The following is an 18469-nucleotide window of genomic DNA, read 5'->3' as shown; positions in this document are numbered from 1 at the left end:
GATACTTCTGTGTCTAGCCACCTCTGACCTTTTGGTGGGTTTTCTCATGTTTTTTAAGATTTTGTTTTTTTGAAGGTTGTTGTCTTTTTGGGTGACCTGTGTTGCGCGAGATAGACTCTATCCTCATGGTGAATGTTTTGAGTGAGCTAAGAGAATCCACTGAAAGATTGTACATGATTAATTTGGCAAGTAAAACTGCCATTCACACCCCCCACCCCACAAATATTGACCTCAAAGTATGGGAGGATTATTATGATGATCATTACAATGAGGTGGGGAAGGAGGTGTGGCTACTGTCAGATGTTATGGACCTTAGGTATGAATACCATCATGAAACAACGAGCTGACTGACTTGTGAGGGCAACTCGTCTTCTGCACCTCCCTGATGATGACGATGCAGGAGCAAAGCGAATTGTGCTTCCCGCTGCTCGCCAACACTTCTTGCAGGAGGACGCAGCGTGATCCCTCGACCGCTGCTCTTTCTTCCATCCTGCTGTCTGCCATCTCTCTGATCACCTTCACTCTGAACCTGCTGGTCATTATTTCCATCTCTCACTTCAAGTGATCCATCGTGCTTCTTTTCCACTTGCACTGTTATGCCTTATGTCCAAATCCAGAAATGTTAACAAGAATTTATCTTTGTTTAGGCAACTCCATACTCCCACAAACCTGTTGCTGCTTTCGCTGGCTACCTCGGATTTCTTGGTGGGCTTCCTCTTGGTGTTTCAGATTTTCCAGCTTGACGGTTGCTGGTTTTTTGGTGACCTGATATGCATTGTGTATTATGTTCTGAATTACGTGATAATGTCTGTTTCAATAGGAAGCATGGTGCTCATATCAGTTGATCGCTACATAGCAATCTGTGACTCTCTTCACTATCCCATCAAAGTCACTCTAATAAGAGTTCAAATATGTGTTTTTCTGTGTTGGTCTTCTTCGTTAGTTTACAACTATCTCTGCTTTTTTAACTCTCTGAAGCAACCTGGCGGGTCCAACACTTGTGTAGGTGAGTGTGTGATAGTGGTCACGTACGCTGTAGCTTTAACAGACCTCCTTTTCTCCTTCATTGGCCCAATCACTGTCATTGTGATTCTCTACGTGAAAGTGTTTGTAGTGGTTGTGTCTCAGGTGCGCGCCATGCGCTCCCGCGTGGGGATGTTCACATTGCACGGCACAACTATCAAGAGTTCTGAGCTGAAAGCAGCCAGGACGTTGGGCGTGGTTGTGGTGGTGTTTATTATGTTCATCATGCCATATTACTGCATCGCCATCTCGGGCCAAAGTGTGATGCTCAATGCGTCATCTTCAGCTGCTATTATCTGCTTGGTCTTCTTCAACTCTTGCCTGAACCCACTGATTTATGCTATTTTCTATCCCTGGTTTAGAAAGTCCATCAAGCTCATTGTGACACTGCAGATTCTGCAGTTTGATTCCAGCCAACTGAACATAATGTAGACAAGCCCGAATGCATTTCAGCTTTCATGCTGTCCAGATTAGTACATTTAATTGATTTTGTTTCAAATGTGGATGACGCTATCGTCTTAGTTATTTATCTTCTATTTATTTTGCTTGCAATGCAGACAATCATAATGATTGATGTCCAGATCAGAACACATTCTTGATTTAAAAGAACTCTATTGTTATGCCTTTGAGAATTATTTTAGGGGCATTAATTAAAAAAAAACATCATACAAAAAGTGTGAAAGCACCAGCACATTGTTGTTGTTGTTTTTTTTTTGGGGGGGGGGTCCAAAGAACTGCAAAAATAAATAAATAATGCAAACACTAAGAAATATCTTGTCTGTTGTATTTGTTTCATTTCAATATTTCACAATGTCATTCTTTTCAAGAGGTCAGTTTTGTGGAGCATTAGAAATGCATTAGCTTGCTGGGCGTAGTCAAATACATTTTGTCCTATACACTTTTCCTCACAGATATAATTTGTTTTTATATTTTAGTATACAGTATTATGAAATTACAACTCAGCATCATTTGTGCTGTTGCATTGCTTTCCATTTGTTTTACATACTGGCATCATACTGTATTTGCAGCATCTGTTTGGATGGGTATGTCAATAAAAGTAGTTGTTGATTAATTGATTAAACATATTTATAATTTTATTTGGGGGAATATTTCTGCTGTGATATTATTGCTGCTGTGATGGTTCCCACCATTAATCTCCCTATTTTATAACGTCTATAAAACATTCTCTAGACATTTCCACACGCAACCAACCAGTTGTGTTGCGATGATACATAAGTGAGATGCGTATTTTATCTAATGAGTCAACAAAGCCAGCCAATGACATTATAATTAGACTTTTGCAGGAAGGTACAACTTAAAGCAAATTCACAGACATGGCGATGCAGACAGTAGTGACAGGTCACGCCATTGGTGTAGATCTTCTGCATTCCCCGTTGTACGGTGAGAAAAGCCTTCACCTGACATTACAGTACTTGAGCGACACTTGGAATGTTTCCATTCTCACACCGAGGATAAGGACGCTGTTATGCTTAGCAGTCGGCGCTGATTAAAGGTTTTGCGTTTCCTATTGTTACCTTTGTACCTGTAACATTCCTTCCAGGAGATAAGCAGTTTTCTATATTTGGATCTTTGTGACAATCCGGAATGACTGCAATGACTTATTCCAGCTGTTCTCAGAACATACAGTACCTTAAAAGAACTGAGACAGCTATCCATCAATTTTCTATAGCACGTGTCTTTCGGATTGTGGGTGCGCTCGAAACTATCCCAACTAACTTTGGGCGAGAACTGGTTGGTTGCAAGACATTTTCAGTAATCCGAGACATTGTTGTCCTTTAGTTCATTTAAGTACGCTTTGCTTTGTATGTTTAGTAATTTGTGTGTGTGTGTGTTTGTGAGTGTGTGTGTGTGTGTGTGTGTGTGTGTGTGTGTGTGTGTGTGTGTGTGTGTGTGTGTGTGTGTGTGTGTGTATAACTGTGGTTCTTAACCTGGGTTCGGTGAGTCGGTCTCAGGGGTTTGACAGAGCCTCCACTGAGGAGGTCTGAACAAACCTGATTTATTGTGTAAATTCTGATTTGCCAGTATGTAATTTGTTGTGAGTTCATGCATTGTGTTGGTTTTTCTCTTTGAACAAGGTGATGTTCATGCACGGCTCATTTTGTGCACCAGTAAAAAAAACATGTCTTGAATTAAAAAAAAAAAAAAGTCTGGTGAATGTGCATATGAAGCTGGTGGGGTTCGGTACCTCCAGTAAGGTTAAGAACCACAGGTGTATAATATAAAGCCTGACCTCTAGTGGTGTACTATGGCATATATATATATATATATATATATATATATATATATATATATATACAATATATATATATGCAATATATATATTTTTTTTTATTTTTTTTTATTTTTTTAAATATATATACACAAGTGTATATATATATAGAGATATATAGATATACACAAGTGTATATATATATATATACATATATATATTTAAATGTATTTATTTATTTATTTTAATTAATTTATTTATTTTCCTTGTCACCTATTTAAAATGCTTAGTGTGGCACTTGAACTGAGTGAAGTGAAGGCAATGAAGTGCATTAAATACAATGCAGAATGAGTCATAATATGGATGGTTTTAAAGAAACAAGCTGCTGCTTCATCCTCTTTGTCTCTGTTTTTTTTGTGTGTGTGTGTGTGTGTGTGTGTGTGTGTGTGTGTGTGTGTGTGTGTGTGTGTGTTTGGCCCAATGATCTGATTATGTCTGCAAAAACAGATGCCAGGTCCAGTGCTGCATTTCAGCACACTTCCAAGTCGAGGAGAGCTTCTAGAGCGGGACTGCAACGCAAGGTAAAGCTATCATAAAGTTCTTTGTCTGTTTTGATAACAATTGCATCGGAATTGACAAATAGTCTTGCTCAATACACTCAGCAAACAGTATTACACGAAATATTGAGCAGTTGTAATGTGGGTACAATTGCACTGCAACATACTGAGAGGTGCTCCTAATATTTTGATGACCTGGTTCCTCAGGATGAAGATGTTACTTCCACTGCTTCTGAGATTGACCACCTTGCTCCTCCAGGCCGATCATCCAGTCTCCTCCAGCAGTCAGTACACATTTGACATCATGCATATAATATAAATTGATGAAATAACTCACACAATGTCAATTTGGATTGTGTTGTCATTGTGTTCAGGGTTTTTGTCATTCCCGGTCAAGTCATGCGGTCTTTTCATTCTTCCTCCTCTTCCTCCTCCACTCTTTCCTCCACTAAAGCAAAGAGCAGAATTGATGGTAGGTGTCACACTAAATGGTCATTTGATTAGGTACACATGCACATTCTAAATTGAGTCAGGAATGATGTAACAGCTGCACTGCAAAATCTAACCACATATATATCATCTCTAATCATCTCAATCAAAAATGGGCATTGTTGAGTTGTGTCAGTGGATTGTGCAAGTGTACCTAATTTTTTGGACAGTGAGTGTATGTGTGTAAACATGATGCTTGTTTGTTCAGGTTGATATAAGGGCACACATCACAGGGCCTAAAGGAGATAAGGCAAGTCATTTTTTTTCCATAATTACAATTAATTAAACAAACTAGAAAATAAAAAATAATGCAAATATCAAATCGGTTTTATTAAGTGGTATTGTATATTGATTTATTTTACTATCATGATTTAAATTGTTCTTATTGCAATTTGTCATTTGAAATTTTTATTATTTAGTCATTATTATATTGTACTCTTATATGCTTACATTTCAAGTACCATTAAGTACTATCTAAATTGAATACGTAAAAAAAAATCTATAGATTTATTCATCAATCTAATCTTATTTAAATATAATATTTTACTTTGGTAAATTATATATAAATTCCTATAATTTTCAACTGTCAGAGACGGAATGTGAAAAAAATATCTGAAAAGAATTTATTTGTAAATTATGGTGGAAAATAAGTAATTGGCCAATAATAACAAAATATTAATTCAATGCTTAGTAATATTACATTTTTTTTGTTGGCAATTACAGAAGTCAAACGTTTATTTGAATTCCCTTCACAAATTTCTTATGGGTTTGAGGTCTGGAGACTGGCTAGGTCACTCCAGGTTGTGATTGGGAGTGTTGTCCTGCTGGAAGACCAAGCCACATTTTATCTTCACAGTAGGGATTGTGTTCTTGGTATGCTACTCAGTATTCTTACTCTTCTTTGCGCTCCTATTTTAAGGGCTGTCGAGGAGCCAGGGGACCCAAGGTAGATGCACACGCATGCTAACAACATTGGGGAGTGTGATGAATGGTTCGTTGCTGTTTATTTCAACCAGAAGACATCATATGAATAAATCAATCAATCCATCAAAGGAACTCTGTGGAAGTGAAAGCAAACAGTGTGTTATGTTTGTTTCAGGGTCAAGCGGGTGTTATGGGTGCAGACGGAGCATCAGGAAAAAGAGGGTCGACGGGACCGAGTGGGCCCCAGGAATGTGACACTCCAACATTTCCATTTCCACATAATAATGTAGGTAACAAGCAGTGTTTATTTTTTTTTGCAGGGAGAGAAGGGCTACAGAGGCTGGAGGGGCCTCAAGGGAGAAACCGGATCACCATGCATGATGATGGTAGGTTTTCATATAAAAGTCGTGGAGCACTTATTCATATTCGAAGGGAAATGGAAAATGTACATTTTAATTGCCTTGACAGTATATTAGTGACAGCCCTCCTGGTAGGCCTTCAACGGGGACTCACCAAACCTCTTAATCACATTACTTTTAAAAGGGAAGTCAACCCCCAAATTTTCTTTGCTATAATATGTTCTGTGCAGCCCAACTAGTCAAAACATAGTGTTTTGATTCATGTTTCGTTTGTGGAGCATTGATTAAACCGACAAAATCCAACTATTTTACACTGTACTTAGATGGCAAGTAATCTTAAAACAGAGCAGAGTGTGCAAAGACGTCGCATACCTGAAAATCAAGAGAGTCTACGCCCCCTAAATATTTGTAGCTCTGCAATTAGTGCCCCAAAGCTGACGACGTGGATTAGACAAAAAAAAAAAAGAAAAGAAAAGAAAAACACCTCTTTGCACCACCACTGGTTGACATTTCATTCTTTTACAGGGAAGTATCGGGCGAACAGGATTGCGGGTAAGCGCCCAGCTTAATGTCTCAGTTTGAGCATACGATGAAAATATTATTGACATTCATTTATTCCATATTAGGGGTTCAAAATATTATTAACATTTATTTATTTCATATCAGGGGGATAAAGGCTTCAAAGGAGACACAGGACCCAGAGGAGCTCCTGTGAGTAATAATACTTATTTTGATTCCCAACTTTAGTCAAACTACTTGCAGTGGACTTCTTCACACCCAACGACATTGAAGAACAATATCGTCCGCTACATTATTTCTGCACGACTAATAAAATTGTGTCTCTCATCTACACAGGGTGATCCAGGCATCACAGGGAGGTGTGGTGAGAAGGTAGTCGCACGGATCCATTTCCAAACACAGCGGACCTTTATGACTCGAACGTGACTCATTAGATCCATGATAACTTCAGATTGACCAATTGTTATGGTTTAATTTACGTTTAGTATACCTAGTTGTCATTTAAGAGAAAAAACAAGCGTTACAGATGTCAATCTGGTAAAGACAAATGCTTGTCATGTCATAATGTGCGGTAAACAACAAACTGCTTGTGGGTATAATTTAACTGCAGTTCTTAATTGTTCCAATGTTCCGATGGTCTGCTACAACTAATCTCTTTTGTTTTTCTGTTGTTGAATGGAAAATTGAAACATTGTCACCTTAGGGCGATGGTGGCCTGTGGGGTGAGCCAGGACCTAACGGAATACAGGGCTCCAGAGGAGAGCCTGGTGGCAGAGGAATCACGGTAGAACCAAACTAAAAATTAGGATAAAATTTCAATCATTGTTTAACAAAAAAACATATAAATAGGATTTTGGTGTTGATCCATGCAGGGTTTGAAAGGATCAACTGGGCCTGCTGGAAAGATGGGTTACCCTGGTTTGGTGGGATTGCCTGGTTTGCCTGGAGAGCCAGGACTTCCTGGAGAAGGTGTGCCACAATCATATGTTGCCTTAGAGGACACCTGATGAGCTTTGCTTGCCTTGCAGTGTATGTTTCAGCAGGTCAGCAAGGGGAACCAGGAAGTCGAGGTCCTTCAGTCACATGTAGCTGTTCCAGGGATAGAACCCCGGAGCCATTGCCGGATCGAGTCCAGACGGTCTGTTCAGTCTTAAGTGGGCTATACGCGTATAGATTTGGAATTTTTGAGACACTGACAACAAAAAGTTAGTGTGATATGCAACAGGACACCACTAGATGGCGGCAAAGCACAACATTTGTCTAAATTGAACTCCGGAACTCACTTCTATATAGTTCCTTGGGCCCATGTAAATTCAGAACCTACCTGAATGACTTGAGACAGGATATGGGAAGTCACCATAACCAGCTGCTCTTCTCTTTGTGTCCGGCAACAGTGCAAGCTTAAGTTGATTTGCTAGTTGGTTACTGGCTTTGATAGCAATGGAGGGGGAAGGAAAATCTTGATGTGTGGTGCCCTCTTTGGATAGGTCTGTCTAGTTGCAGCTTTTCTGATCTTGTCTTTGCAGATTTTCATAGCAGATGGAGACACAATGATGAAGAAGCTGCAAGGGGAGAATGTGATGGTTCTCCGGACCGACAAGCAGGCTCTCTACATCTACATCGAGGCTCAGTGGATCGATGTATTGGTAATTGCATTTTATAATCTTATGTCAGGCATTCTGTTATTATTGTTGTTCAATGAAAAGCATGTAACATTCATAGTCATAGTGTTCATCGGACAATATGTTGGAGTAAATGGTGGACTTCATCAAATGTGTTGGTTTTCCTGCTTTGTCATAGACAGATCCCATCCTGCTAATTGCAATTGATAACATCTCTTTAAATGGGTTTTCTCTTTCCGTGCTGCTGCTCTTCGGATCAAGAACCCAAAAAGTGAAAGCATCCCGGCTTGAGTTCCCTCAGAACATATTAACATTTTTCCAACATGCTCACTCCAACACGCATGAACCTTATTCCAGCATTTTATCATACTTGAATAAACAATTACTGTTAAGTATTGTCGCTTGTGATGATATGCAAGCATCCATGAGTGATCTAGATTATTTCATATGAACTTTATCATAAATCTTGTTTGGGCAATAAACTTTAGCAATGTAAGTACATCATGTATGTTGCCGTTTGTGACTATACCTAAATGTATGTTAATGATGCAACCATCCATGAGTGATCTAGATTATTCCATATGAATTTTATCATAAATCTTGTTTGGGCAATAAACTTTAGCAATGCAAGTACATCATGTATCAACATACATGACTATGTTTGTGACTATACCTAAATGTATGTTAATATACTTAATAGCCTATTTTTTTGTTTGGGAATTCAAATATATATACTTATATAGTTACAATGTATCATTGTTTCATTTTTAGACTTCTATAAATTGATGGCCCTTGTCCAATGAATATTATCTTTAAATTTTATTCATTCAATGGCTGGCCCAATGCAGTTTGTCAAATTTGATATAATTTTTAGACTTTTATAAATGGATGGCCCTTGTCCAATGAAAACCATGATTGTATTTGTTCAATGCCCTGATGCAGCTTGTCAAATAATTGCAGCAAAGGAGAGGCCATTAGGAAAAAAGTGTATTTTATTGCCAGATTAATCAATGATGCCACATATTGATTTGCTAAGGACTTCAGATGTATAGAGGTTTATGGTGAGCAGCCCTAATCTGACATGAGCAGTCACATCGTTCTGGTTGGCTTCTTTGGCGTGCCACCCACTGCAATGTGACAATACACTGCATAGCTTCTTCATCTGCCAAGTATAGTCAACAAGCGTTTGGTCATATCGTCACCTTTGTAAAATAATGGCCTAAGACACTTTCCCGCCCCCCCCCCCCAGAAAACACACAGAACCAAAAAAAAAAAAAAAAAAGGTTCATTTATCAATATTTATTTAAAAAACTTCTGGGGTAGAACTGAATTATAAATTTAGGTATGAAACAGATTTTAGCAGAGGTGACCAGCACCATTAGACATTTAAGGCAAAAAAAGAAAAAAAAAAGGCAAAATATGACTTAGGCAATTATTTTAAGAGGGTGACAATGTGATATTAATTGTATAGAAATGATGAAATTACAATTTATCATTTGAACAGACAGTTTAAGCAAGGTGAAGAACACTTTGGACATGAAATGAAAACTTTCTTTGAACAACTCCTTTAAAACTTCAAATAATAATTATGTGGTAATAACATCTTTCCAGCATTAAATAATCTTATATAAAACACACACAAAAGGTTTGAACTGAAAAGGCCCTCCTCCCACCCAGTCCACGACATACATTTACTATAAACACACCTCAATACACCGCCCTGCATCCTTCATCATTGCTGCGGCTCCATTTGGGTACCAGCGTTCATCAAAACTTCTCGAATGGTACGATTTTTTTTCTATTTTTTTATGCAAAGCTCAACAGATAGTGAAGAAAAGTTTGGAGGTTTACACATAAGGTATATACATAAACATACAGTACAGAGTACAGATATACTGTATTTGTGTATATACGGTATGCTTCTTGACTGGATAGCTTGAATGTATACTGGCAATGACAAGACTAATAATTTGAATGATAATGTGAATAAGGTCAAGTCAGTAGGAGTCAGAACCTAATCTGCGTGCTGTTTGTGTTCATTGAGTTCCAGTTAGAAGTGACCCGCCTTCTTCCTTTTGCGTGGAATTTGATTGGACCAATGAAATCACGACTTTGGCTGGATATCGGTTTGACTGCATCTTGAGGATTCAGGAAGAGTCACACAAACTCAAGACGGAAGATGATTCCACTGCAGGGAGATGATTAAATAGTTCCAGTCTTTGTCCTCTACCATTCGCTGGTCAGTTTGGTGCTTTGGTCCCGTTTTGGTGGTGCGGGAGGTGGCCCTCGCCGCAGCGTTGCATAGCCTGAGATGTTGGTGCTGTGTTTGGCCGACTGGGAGTGCGCGTGATGTCGGGACAGCGTTTGCGTGTGCCCGCGGGCCGCCTGCTGCTGCTGCAGGAGCTCGGGCGGCGGAGGTGGGAGGAGGGCCATGTCGTCCATGGTGGCCACGGGCTCCATCTTGGAGGAGGGGATGAGGCTGGAAGAGGTGAGCGAGCCATGGCGGGAAACTGACTTCCTTTTCAGAGTGCGGTTAAGGTCCTCAAGGAAGTGAGTCTTAAGCGCCAGTGTGCTCGGTCCTGCGGATTTGGGGGAGGTGGGAGCAACGGGGGAGGAGGAATAGGTAGCCACGGTGGGCGTTGGGGTCTGAGAGAGGGGCGGCGGAGAGTGCGGCAGTGACGTGGTCGTGTCGTACGGGTTTGTGTTGCTGGCCCGCCGATTTAGCGATGGTGCTGCCGCCGCCACAGCTCCCTTTTTCAGGGAACCTTGCTTCCATGAAGACACCAGCGGCGCCGGCGGCTGCTGCTGCTGCTTCTGAGGCTGGGGGTTGACCACGGCCACCTTCGGTGGTTGATGGAACTCGGACGGGTGGGGCGGAGGAGGAAAGAGCTCAGAGTCACTCGGCGGGGGCGGGAAGTAATCGGGGGACGACTCTAGATGTTGCGATTGGGAGAGCGGTGGCGGGGGTGGAGGCGAAGGGAAGTCTGATGAGGACTGGTGGTGTTGGCTTGATTGGAGCCCCTGGAGCGCCAGCGGGAGGTTAGCCAAATTCAGCTTCCCCGGCTTGGGAAGCGCCGTCGGAAGGGCTGAGGAGTCCTTGCAGGGCGAGCCGGTCGCTGACGAGGAGCTAGAGGACGTCCCACCTTGTCCAAATTTGCTGAGCAGGCTCTCGACTTTCTTGGGCCTGTCGTCCGGTGCCTCGCCCGAGTTGGAACGGGCGGAGGAGGCCCTCTGCGGGGTCGGCGGAGGCCCTCGCTTGATAGAGCCGGTGGATGAAGTGGAGGGTGACTTTTTTATGGGGGAGCCCGTCTTTGAGGAAGGCGGAGGAGGGAATTCAGCAAGGGATCCGTCAGGAGGCGGTGGCGGGAACTCTGGGGACTGGGGACCAACAGTGCCGCCCGGCTGCCATTTTGGTTTCGCCTTGACTGCCGGGGGAGACTGAGGTGCACCCAACTTTGATCCTTCCATCGAGTTTGAAGAGGGAAGAGGGGCGGAAGCAGCATTGCCCGGGAACTGATTGACAATCTGCTTGACCAATGACGAGGTAGCCATGGAGACAGAGGACATGGAAGAGGAAGGGGAAGGGGAGAGGACAAGGTTTTTGGACGAAAGGCTGTGCTGCTTGGGGAGCGTGGGGGGAGGCTGATTGGGAGAGTGGCCTGTCGAAAAACTCTGCTGTTTCTTTACAGGTCCGTGGCTGCTGGCGAGTGGTGTGGGCGACACCGGGGACAGCGCTAGCGGCAGGGAGGAGGGACCTGCAGGTTTTCGCGCAGTTTGAGGAGGAAACCCACCAGTGAAGGTTTTTGGTGGTGCCGGAGGCGGGGCGTTGGGGGACAGGGGGCGCAGGTCTGCAGGGGGCGAGAGCTCGGGCGGAGGCGGAGAAGATTCCTCAGATATTGCTGGGGTAAAGTCGTAGACCATATTGGGGAACTTCTGCGCCAGGAACTGCTGGAGGCCAGCGTTGGACAGTTGAGCACGGTGATTCAGTGTGGGATCTAGGAACGGAGGCAACTCGGTGTCTTCCAGGATCTCTGGTGGTGGAGGTGGGAGGTACGAAGGTTCGTGCAACTCATCCTCTGATGGTAAAGGTGTAGGAACGGGTAGGCTGAATTTCAGCACGGCCCCGGCGGAGCCAAGAACTGGAGATGCGGATGGAGGAGGCAGGGAGGTGTCACCGTAAGTGGCTGGGAGAGTGTTGTAGTTGGGCAGGGGGGCGGCTCCGACAGGGGGCGCTCTGGACTGCTTCTGGTTCTGCAGGTGAGCCAGCGTGCTGTACTTGACATAAGCTGCCGCAGAAGCCGCCTGATGGGAATCATTTTCGACCACAGACAGATCGTCGGGCGGAAGCGTCCCGTCGGTGTAGCTGCTTCGAGAAGGCGGCGTTTGAGATTGGGAAAGCGGGAGGGGCTGGGAGGACACGGTAGGGATCTGCAAGGGGATGGGCCTACTGATGGCATCCATTCTCAGCATCTGGATGGAACAAAATAAAGGGCAAGACCAAAAAAAAGATAGACAGGAAGGTGAGAAAGAAAAAGAGAGGTGTGTCAAAATATTAAAACAACCCTTATTTTGTATCAATCAATCCAAAATGGAATGCAGTAAGTCAAACAGCAAACAAGTGCAAAATAAGATGACTACAGGCAAAAGTTCGAGGTTCTGTTATTAGCACGTGTCATCACAGCACAAGTTTCAAGCAGGTCCACCGGACTCAAGGCTTACAAGTAGTGTATTAATATGTTTGCAAACTGCAAAAACTAAATATCATCCAAGTGTATGTACACGCTCAAACTTCCTGTCTAACCTCTGCTGCCTCCACCACCAGCACACAGTGGCACTGCGACAAGCCCTTTGACCTTTGACGGCTGGCAGAAAAGCAGAGGGCAAACGTGGGGTCCCACAAAGGACAAGGAAAGATGTCGGAAGAGTGTGTGTGATTTGGATGTAGTCGCACCTCTCCTTGTGTTCCCCTCCTCCACGCATCGGAGAAGATGGAGCTGACAACACTCTGGGAGCGGCCGTGGCCCGATGTCATCTCTGACACGCCGCTGTCCGACTGGCTGGAGTGGGTGGATTGAGACTCTGACAGGCGGACATGAAAAGATTTAATAAATAATATGTGGAAATAACCAGTATATCTGTTTAAAGCCCTAAACTGATGCTGAAGCCATGAAGACAAAAGTCACCTGGAAGACTGGAGGAGGAAGAGCCTGACTTCATGGAGGAAGAAGAGAGCGAAGACCAGTCATAGGCTGCTTCGGTCCTCCTCATGGCCTCCAGAAAGTTGATGTACAGCTGCTTGCCATACTGGAAGAATAAGATGACAACATTTCAAGACATGATGCCGTTGTTGATTATTTGTTCCTATCAAAGGCCAAGGATGTCTGACAAAATGGGACAAAATATTTGGATGTTGTTACCTTGGCGATGCGAATACTGTTGACCCATTGCTGGAGTGTTCTGACGTCATCGCAGCAAAGATACTTGATGTACTGTGACTTCTTCTGGATTTGAGGGTGCTGCACAAATAAGATACATTCATACATTCGTATAGGAGGCTTCATTTCTATGCTTGACATGTTGCCACCGCAAAAAACAAAAACAAAACAAACTTAAAATACTGAGCATTTGACCTCTTTCCAAACAGCAGTAACATAGAAGAAAATAGTTTTGATTAACTATAATAATACGTATATATTTGATTACAACTTGGACCACATAAATAAACAAAGAAATCCATATTTCTATTACAAATTGTCAATTAGGCTTTGACCTAGTGCATTTTCCAAGGCCGCCAGGGGGCAGTGCAGGCTATGCTGTCACAATGCATGATGAATTATACTTGTACCTTCAGCACCATGCAGAAGTCGGTAGGTGCTTTGTACTTGCTCTTGTAATCTTGGCCGTGGTAGACGTTGACATGGTCCAACTGGAGGAAACACACCAGGTCTCTGGACGCCTGCAGAAACAACCACACGTGCATCATAGTCCACCTTTGTTTGCAAAATCCATTTCACTATTTCCCGTTGACAAAATGCTCATAAGCGTGCACACACACTCACCTTGGCTTTGCCTTTAGGGACGTAGTAGATGCCAGAGGCTCTGAGTAGGAAGTAGCGTTTCTTCCAGGACTTTTTTCCATCCTCCTTCAGCCACAGCACGCCCTCCATCTCCGGCACTGACACTGAACTGCCACCAAAACACTCCTGACAAACACAAAAGGGGGCACACCAGATCACCTTAGCTGTCAATGCTTCTTCAAAGTCTTTTTCCAAGTTTTCATGGTCAAGATGTGTTAGATGTGACACAGCTGCATGCAAATTCAACTAACCTCTAACAGGGCCTCTTTGTTCCGCTCAGCCATCTCGCAAGTTTCCTTCCGTCCCAACAAATAATTCTGTATCAGGCAAAAAAAATTTAAAAAATCAGCCAAGATGAGAGGACTTTTAGATTATATTTGCAGCCATTGAAACATAATATACATGTTTACTTTTTTTTTTTTGGGGTGGTGGTGTAAGTGAATCAGGGCCCGGTTGTTCAAAACAAGAAAATACATTTTCACCACTGGTTAAGAAGATTTAACCAACCGTTAATTTTTATGCCACATCTATCTTGTTCAAAACTGTTAACTTTAACCAACAGGTTAAGAATTTAACCGGTGGTTAGGGGTTAACCAGGAGTCAAAATCATCGGGTATTGAACAACCGGGCCCAGGTGGGTTTACCTGTGGGTTCTTGAACAGCGCATACTTCTCAATGCGTTCAGTGAACATGAGGCGGTTCTGGCTGTCTCTCGTCCAGTTCAGCAGGTTCTCCACGAGGTTCTCGTGATCCTCAAAGATGCGTTCTGTAAAGTGTTTCCAACATACAAATAAAGGAATTAATTGTTTTTCCAAAAATGACTCTTGTGTTTCGGATTAATAGAAAAATATTTTCTACATTCAAAACCCATCAATCAAATAAGGAATTAGTCGCAAAAAACATTATGAGAATATCCTAATTTCATTAAAACCACTTTTCGAACAGTAGAGAAAAAAAATACAATAAAATCACTCAACTCATTATTGGTTGTCCTACTAATGTGTATTGACTTGATGTGTTTTAGTATTTTGTGCAAGTTCAATTAGTTTTCCTCTGCTGACACAAAAACAACATACAATTCTATGCTTGGAAATGTGGTATCAAAATAATTACACTGCTTCATTTCCTGTAGGGGAAGTATGGAGAGGTCAATGCGATAGGAAGTGAATGGCTCTCTTGCCAAAGGACACACAGCAGGGTTTCTGTTGGCCTGTGAATAGGTTTGCATCTATACAGTGCGTGTGCAAGATCATTAAAAATCACCAGTTAACCTGCACTCGGCCTTCATGCTCAAGCCACCTTTCACGTTTGTATCTTCTATAAAAGTACATTTTTTTACCTAATCCCCTCTTCTTTTCAATACAACAGCGCTGAATGGCTGGTAGAGCCCCCTCAAGATGTGGGTTACATCACATGCACCATCACACAGGACCTACATAAGGGATGCGTGTGCGTGCACGCTCCTGTGTGTGTGTGTCAAAGTCTGTTAGTGGAGTCGAGGCTGATAGTACAGTGCGTATGTGTGTGCCCGGAAAACACACATCTTCCCCCATCTACCCCTCGAGGAGTGTGTGTGTACTCATCTTTGTTGGTGCATATCTGAGTGCATGCCGTCTTTGTACTACTCGGTGATGCTGCGTTAAAGCACACTGGGACAACTTGCTACTGTAACAGTGACAACAACGCTTCTCTGTATTTAACAAGACAAAACTGAATAGCTAATGTGACTCCAATGTAATCCACAAGGCATTCGTTAATTGTTTGTGATACTGTGGCATGTAGAACAAAATGATGTGAAAACTATAAATATATGCTAAAAGGAGATTGTTTGCTGTCTTTTCAATCGCATTAAATCTATGAGACAATGTCATGTTAAAATTGAGAGAATAGATGGATAGATAGAGCTGGAGAGAGAGAGATACTTTATTGATCGGGGAGGATTCAGACATACTGATGACATGGGCGCAACTTAATAGGCTCCTAGAAAAGGCTACCACTCACAACGGCCCCAACAAAGGAATTAATAAATGCCACAAAGATTCCAGCCATTAAAGGCAAAACAACAAAGACAAAACGCAGTACAAAAAAAGCCAGCTGGTGAGAGGCCTAAATATCGTGAAAGTGTTGGCATCTGCAAAACTTGAACATCTAAACTGATGTGATTTGTTTAGTTGGAAATGGTGGCCTGGGTGTGTATTATTACCCATTTGCAGTTCATTAATGGTTTCCACCAGCGACCAGTCTGGACTGTAACCACAGTGGGACTTCTCCAATAAACTGTCCAGCACCTGAAGCACAGGACAATCACCTCTCATTATGATCATATCACAAATATTACAATCCCAAGATTAAAATAAACACATAACCCCCCCCAAAAAAAAAACATCACTTACTATTGTAGAACAAAATATTCACATGAAGCTGATGTACCTGTCTGACTGTTTGCCTCTCGTCCACCATCATGGTCTTGGAGCTCTCGTCCGACAAATGAACACGAATCACCAACTGTGAAGATGAACATCAGTCATCAATACGGTTGTGATTTCTTTAGAAAAAAAGAAATGTGATTTGCTAAGTATCAAATGTGAATGCATTTTAACACAACACCGACGAGAGAATTTGTTTGCTGATGTTTCTAAGCAGGAACAACACACTGTCTGTGCAATTTAACACAGAAGGTTGCAATAGTTCATTCTGTGATTTTATGTGTGTGTGTGTGTGTGTGTGTGTGTGTGTGTGTGTGTGTGTGTGTGTGTGTGTGTGTGTGTGTGTGTGTGTATAGCAAATCCAGGCAGTTAATCCAGCATCGCTCTTCCTCTCTCTTTGGGATTGGGATTTCAATCGCAATGGTCATTATGCTGAGTGTTGCATGTGTGTGTATTGTGTGTATGTGGGTGGACACATGACCCCAGCTGTTATCAACCAGGTCTTTTCATTGTGGAGTATCACTGACCTGACCCACATAGCCTGGTGGGCTGGACACGTGCCAGAAACAAACACACACGCACACACACATACACATAGGCATGCAAAACGGTGGCCCAACTGGTAGTTGTAAATGATTGAAGTAGATACAAGTAGTACCACTCAATTTCATTTAGTATAGAAACTCATTGCATTGTACAGGTGTAAATAATGTCGTGAACAGTAAGTGCAAAGGACCTCACCTTTTTCACCTGAGCCTCTTTTATCTTCTCCAGGGCGACTCTGATGTTATCCGCCTTCAGCTTGGCAGCTTGCTCCTCCTGCATGCACACACACACATGGTCAGTCGCTGTAAACAAATGACTTTATTGCACATCTACATATCTACAATTAGCTGAACTTTACCTTACTCTTCCAGCAGGAATTCATGGCTTTTGTCACTTTTCGGTCAACGATTCTGTGTCTGTTAGTATCCAATCATGCTGGAGGATTGAAAAAGCACACTTCCAGAATTGTGCACGCCAGTTTTTTTCCAGTGTACTTCAAAAGGTGTCGCAACATATCCCACTCGCGTCACTCAAATTTGTCAAACACAAATGCGAGGCACAAGTCACAATAGTTCCATTAGATAAAAGAAGTTCCGGTGTTGACATTGCATCATCATCCTCAATCGCATAAAGGCATTATTAGCGACTATGCAAGGTGCGGCAGAGATGCATTACACACATATTGAGACCGCAAAAGCTGATATCAGCGCTCATATAGGAATAAAAAAACAAATACCGATAACGTCACTTTGATAAACGCCAAGTTAAAAAATAAACGGACTCATAAAGCCGCTTGATATGAAACAGAGGATGACAACACGTGAAAGGGAAAACAAAATCAAAACACGTACCCGCTATCAATTTAAAAAAACAAAACAAAACGGTCAATTCAAAGCCGCTTGGTATGAAACAGAGGATGACAACACGTGAAAAGGAAAACAAAATCAAAACACGTACCCTCCTATCATGTTGTAGGCGAGCTGTCGGATAAATGCCAAGCTAATAAAAGCGTGAGAGGAGATCGAACGACGGCTGGCTAGGGATCCGGCTCAGGGGTGGTAAAAAACAAACTAACTTCTCCCGTCACAGTTCTTTTCCGGACTAAGGAGAAGGGGGGGGGCAACGTGTCAGTGTGCAGGGATGACGATCGGGGGGAGGAGGGGCAACGGCCACGCTGCCTTCCTCGGTTGCAAAGTTGATGGGATGCGCGCCACACCTCGGAGAGGGTTTCGTTAAAAATCTGGAATATTTTTGCGTCATTTTCATTTTAATAGTTGTACTTCACAATGTCTTGTTAAACGTTTTGAAACAAGTGCACTCGAACGCTCTTTGTAAAGTTCGGGTGGATAAATAACCCCCGGCTGTTTTCCCAAAACATCCATCCATCCATCCATCCATCCATCCATCCATCCATCCATCCATCCATCCATCCATCCATCCATCCATCCATCCATCCATCCATCCATCCATCCATCCATCCATTTTCCGTACTGCTTTGTCCCCTACGGGGGTCGCGGGCATGCTGGAGCCTATCCCAGCCGTCATCGGGCAGTAGCCGAGGGACACCCTGAACTGGCTGCCAGCCAATCGCAGGGCACACAGAGACGAACAACCATCCGCAATCGCACTCACACCTAGGGGCAATTTGGAGTGCTCAATCGGCCTACCAAACATGTTTTAAGGATGTGGGAGGAAAC

The 18469-nt window shown here is 42.7% G+C and overlaps 3 protein-coding genes across 6 annotated transcripts in view; 2 read left to right on the top strand and 1 right to left on the bottom strand.

Annotated features, from left to right (window-relative positions):
• Positions 1–385: 385 nt before the first annotated feature.
• On the top strand, positions 386–1455 carry LOC147050843 (trace amine-associated receptor 13c-like). Its single transcript, XM_085920261.1, has 2 exons — positions 386–561; positions 648–1455. The coding sequence occupies exons 1-2, from the start codon at positions 386–388 to the stop codon at positions 1453–1455; spliced, it is 984 nt and encodes a 327-aa protein (XP_085776387.1).
• Positions 1456–3760: 2305 nt separating this feature from the next.
• On the top strand, positions 3761–8677 carry LOC147050842 (uncharacterized). Its single transcript, XM_085920748.1, has 14 exons — positions 3761–3834; positions 4018–4094; positions 4185–4282; positions 4508–4549; positions 5219–5245; positions 5424–5474; positions 5544–5609; positions 6249–6293; positions 6438–6473; positions 6805–6885; positions 6974–7070; positions 7130–7239; positions 7628–7747; positions 8666–8677. Exons 1-14 carry the CDS (start codon positions 3761–3763, stop codon positions 8675–8677), a joined length of 936 nt encoding a protein of 311 aa, XP_085776874.1.
• Positions 8678–8984: 307 nt separating this feature from the next.
• LOC147050841 (ras-associated and pleckstrin homology domains-containing protein 1-like) overlaps positions 8985–18469 on the bottom strand; it is a 31156-nt gene continuing 21671 nt past the window's right edge. For all 4 annotated transcript variants that reach the window (XM_085920685.1, XM_085920688.1, XM_085920686.1 and 1 more), the window contains 11 exons: positions 16968–17045; positions 16231–16305; positions 16004–16088; positions 14445–14566; positions 14052–14117; positions 13783–13926; positions 13569–13679; positions 13141–13239; positions 12907–13027; positions 12675–12802; positions 8985–12193 (listed from right to left, as the gene is read on the bottom strand). In XM_085920685.1, the coding sequence (XP_085776811.1) occupies positions 9950–12193; positions 12675–12802; positions 12907–13027; positions 13141–13239; positions 13569–13679; positions 13783–13926; positions 14052–14117; positions 14445–14566; positions 16004–16088; positions 16231–16305; positions 16968–17045 (3273 nt within the window). In that variant the 3' untranslated portion in view covers positions 8985–9949. The remainder of the gene's footprint in view (positions 12194–12674; positions 12803–12906; positions 13028–13140; positions 13240–13568; positions 13680–13782; positions 13927–14051; positions 14118–14444; positions 14567–16003; positions 16089–16230; positions 16306–16967; positions 17046–18469) is intronic.

The sequence above is a fragment of the Syngnathus leptorhynchus genome, chromosome 9 (genome assembly GCF_054491065.1).
Source record: "Syngnathus leptorhynchus isolate UIUO chromosome 9, UIUO_Slep, whole genome shotgun sequence".
In the NCBI taxonomy this organism is placed as follows: Eukaryota; Metazoa; Chordata; class Actinopteri; order Syngnathiformes; family Syngnathidae; genus Syngnathus; species Syngnathus leptorhynchus.
This window is presented reverse-complemented; position numbering and strand designations above follow the sequence as displayed.

Coding starts and splice junctions, on each gene's coding strand:
- LOC147050843 (XM_085920261.1), top strand. CDS start 386: ATGATGACGATGCAGGAGCAAAGCGAATTGTGCTTCCCGCTGCTCGCC. Junction 562..647: donor ATTTCCATCTCTCACTTCAA/GTGATCCATCGT, acceptor ATCTTTGTTTAG/GCAACTCCATACTCCCACAA.
- LOC147050842 (XM_085920748.1), top strand. CDS start 3,761: ATGCCAGGTCCAGTGCTGCATTTCAGCACACTTCCAAGTCGAGGAGAG. Junction 6,474..6,804: donor CAGGGAGGTGTGGTGAGAAG/GTAGTCGCACGG, acceptor TTGTCACCTTAG/GGCGATGGTGGCCTGTGGGG. Junction 6,886..6,973: donor CTGGTGGCAGAGGAATCACG/GTAGAACCAAAC, acceptor TGATCCATGCAG/GGTTTGAAAGGATCAACTGG.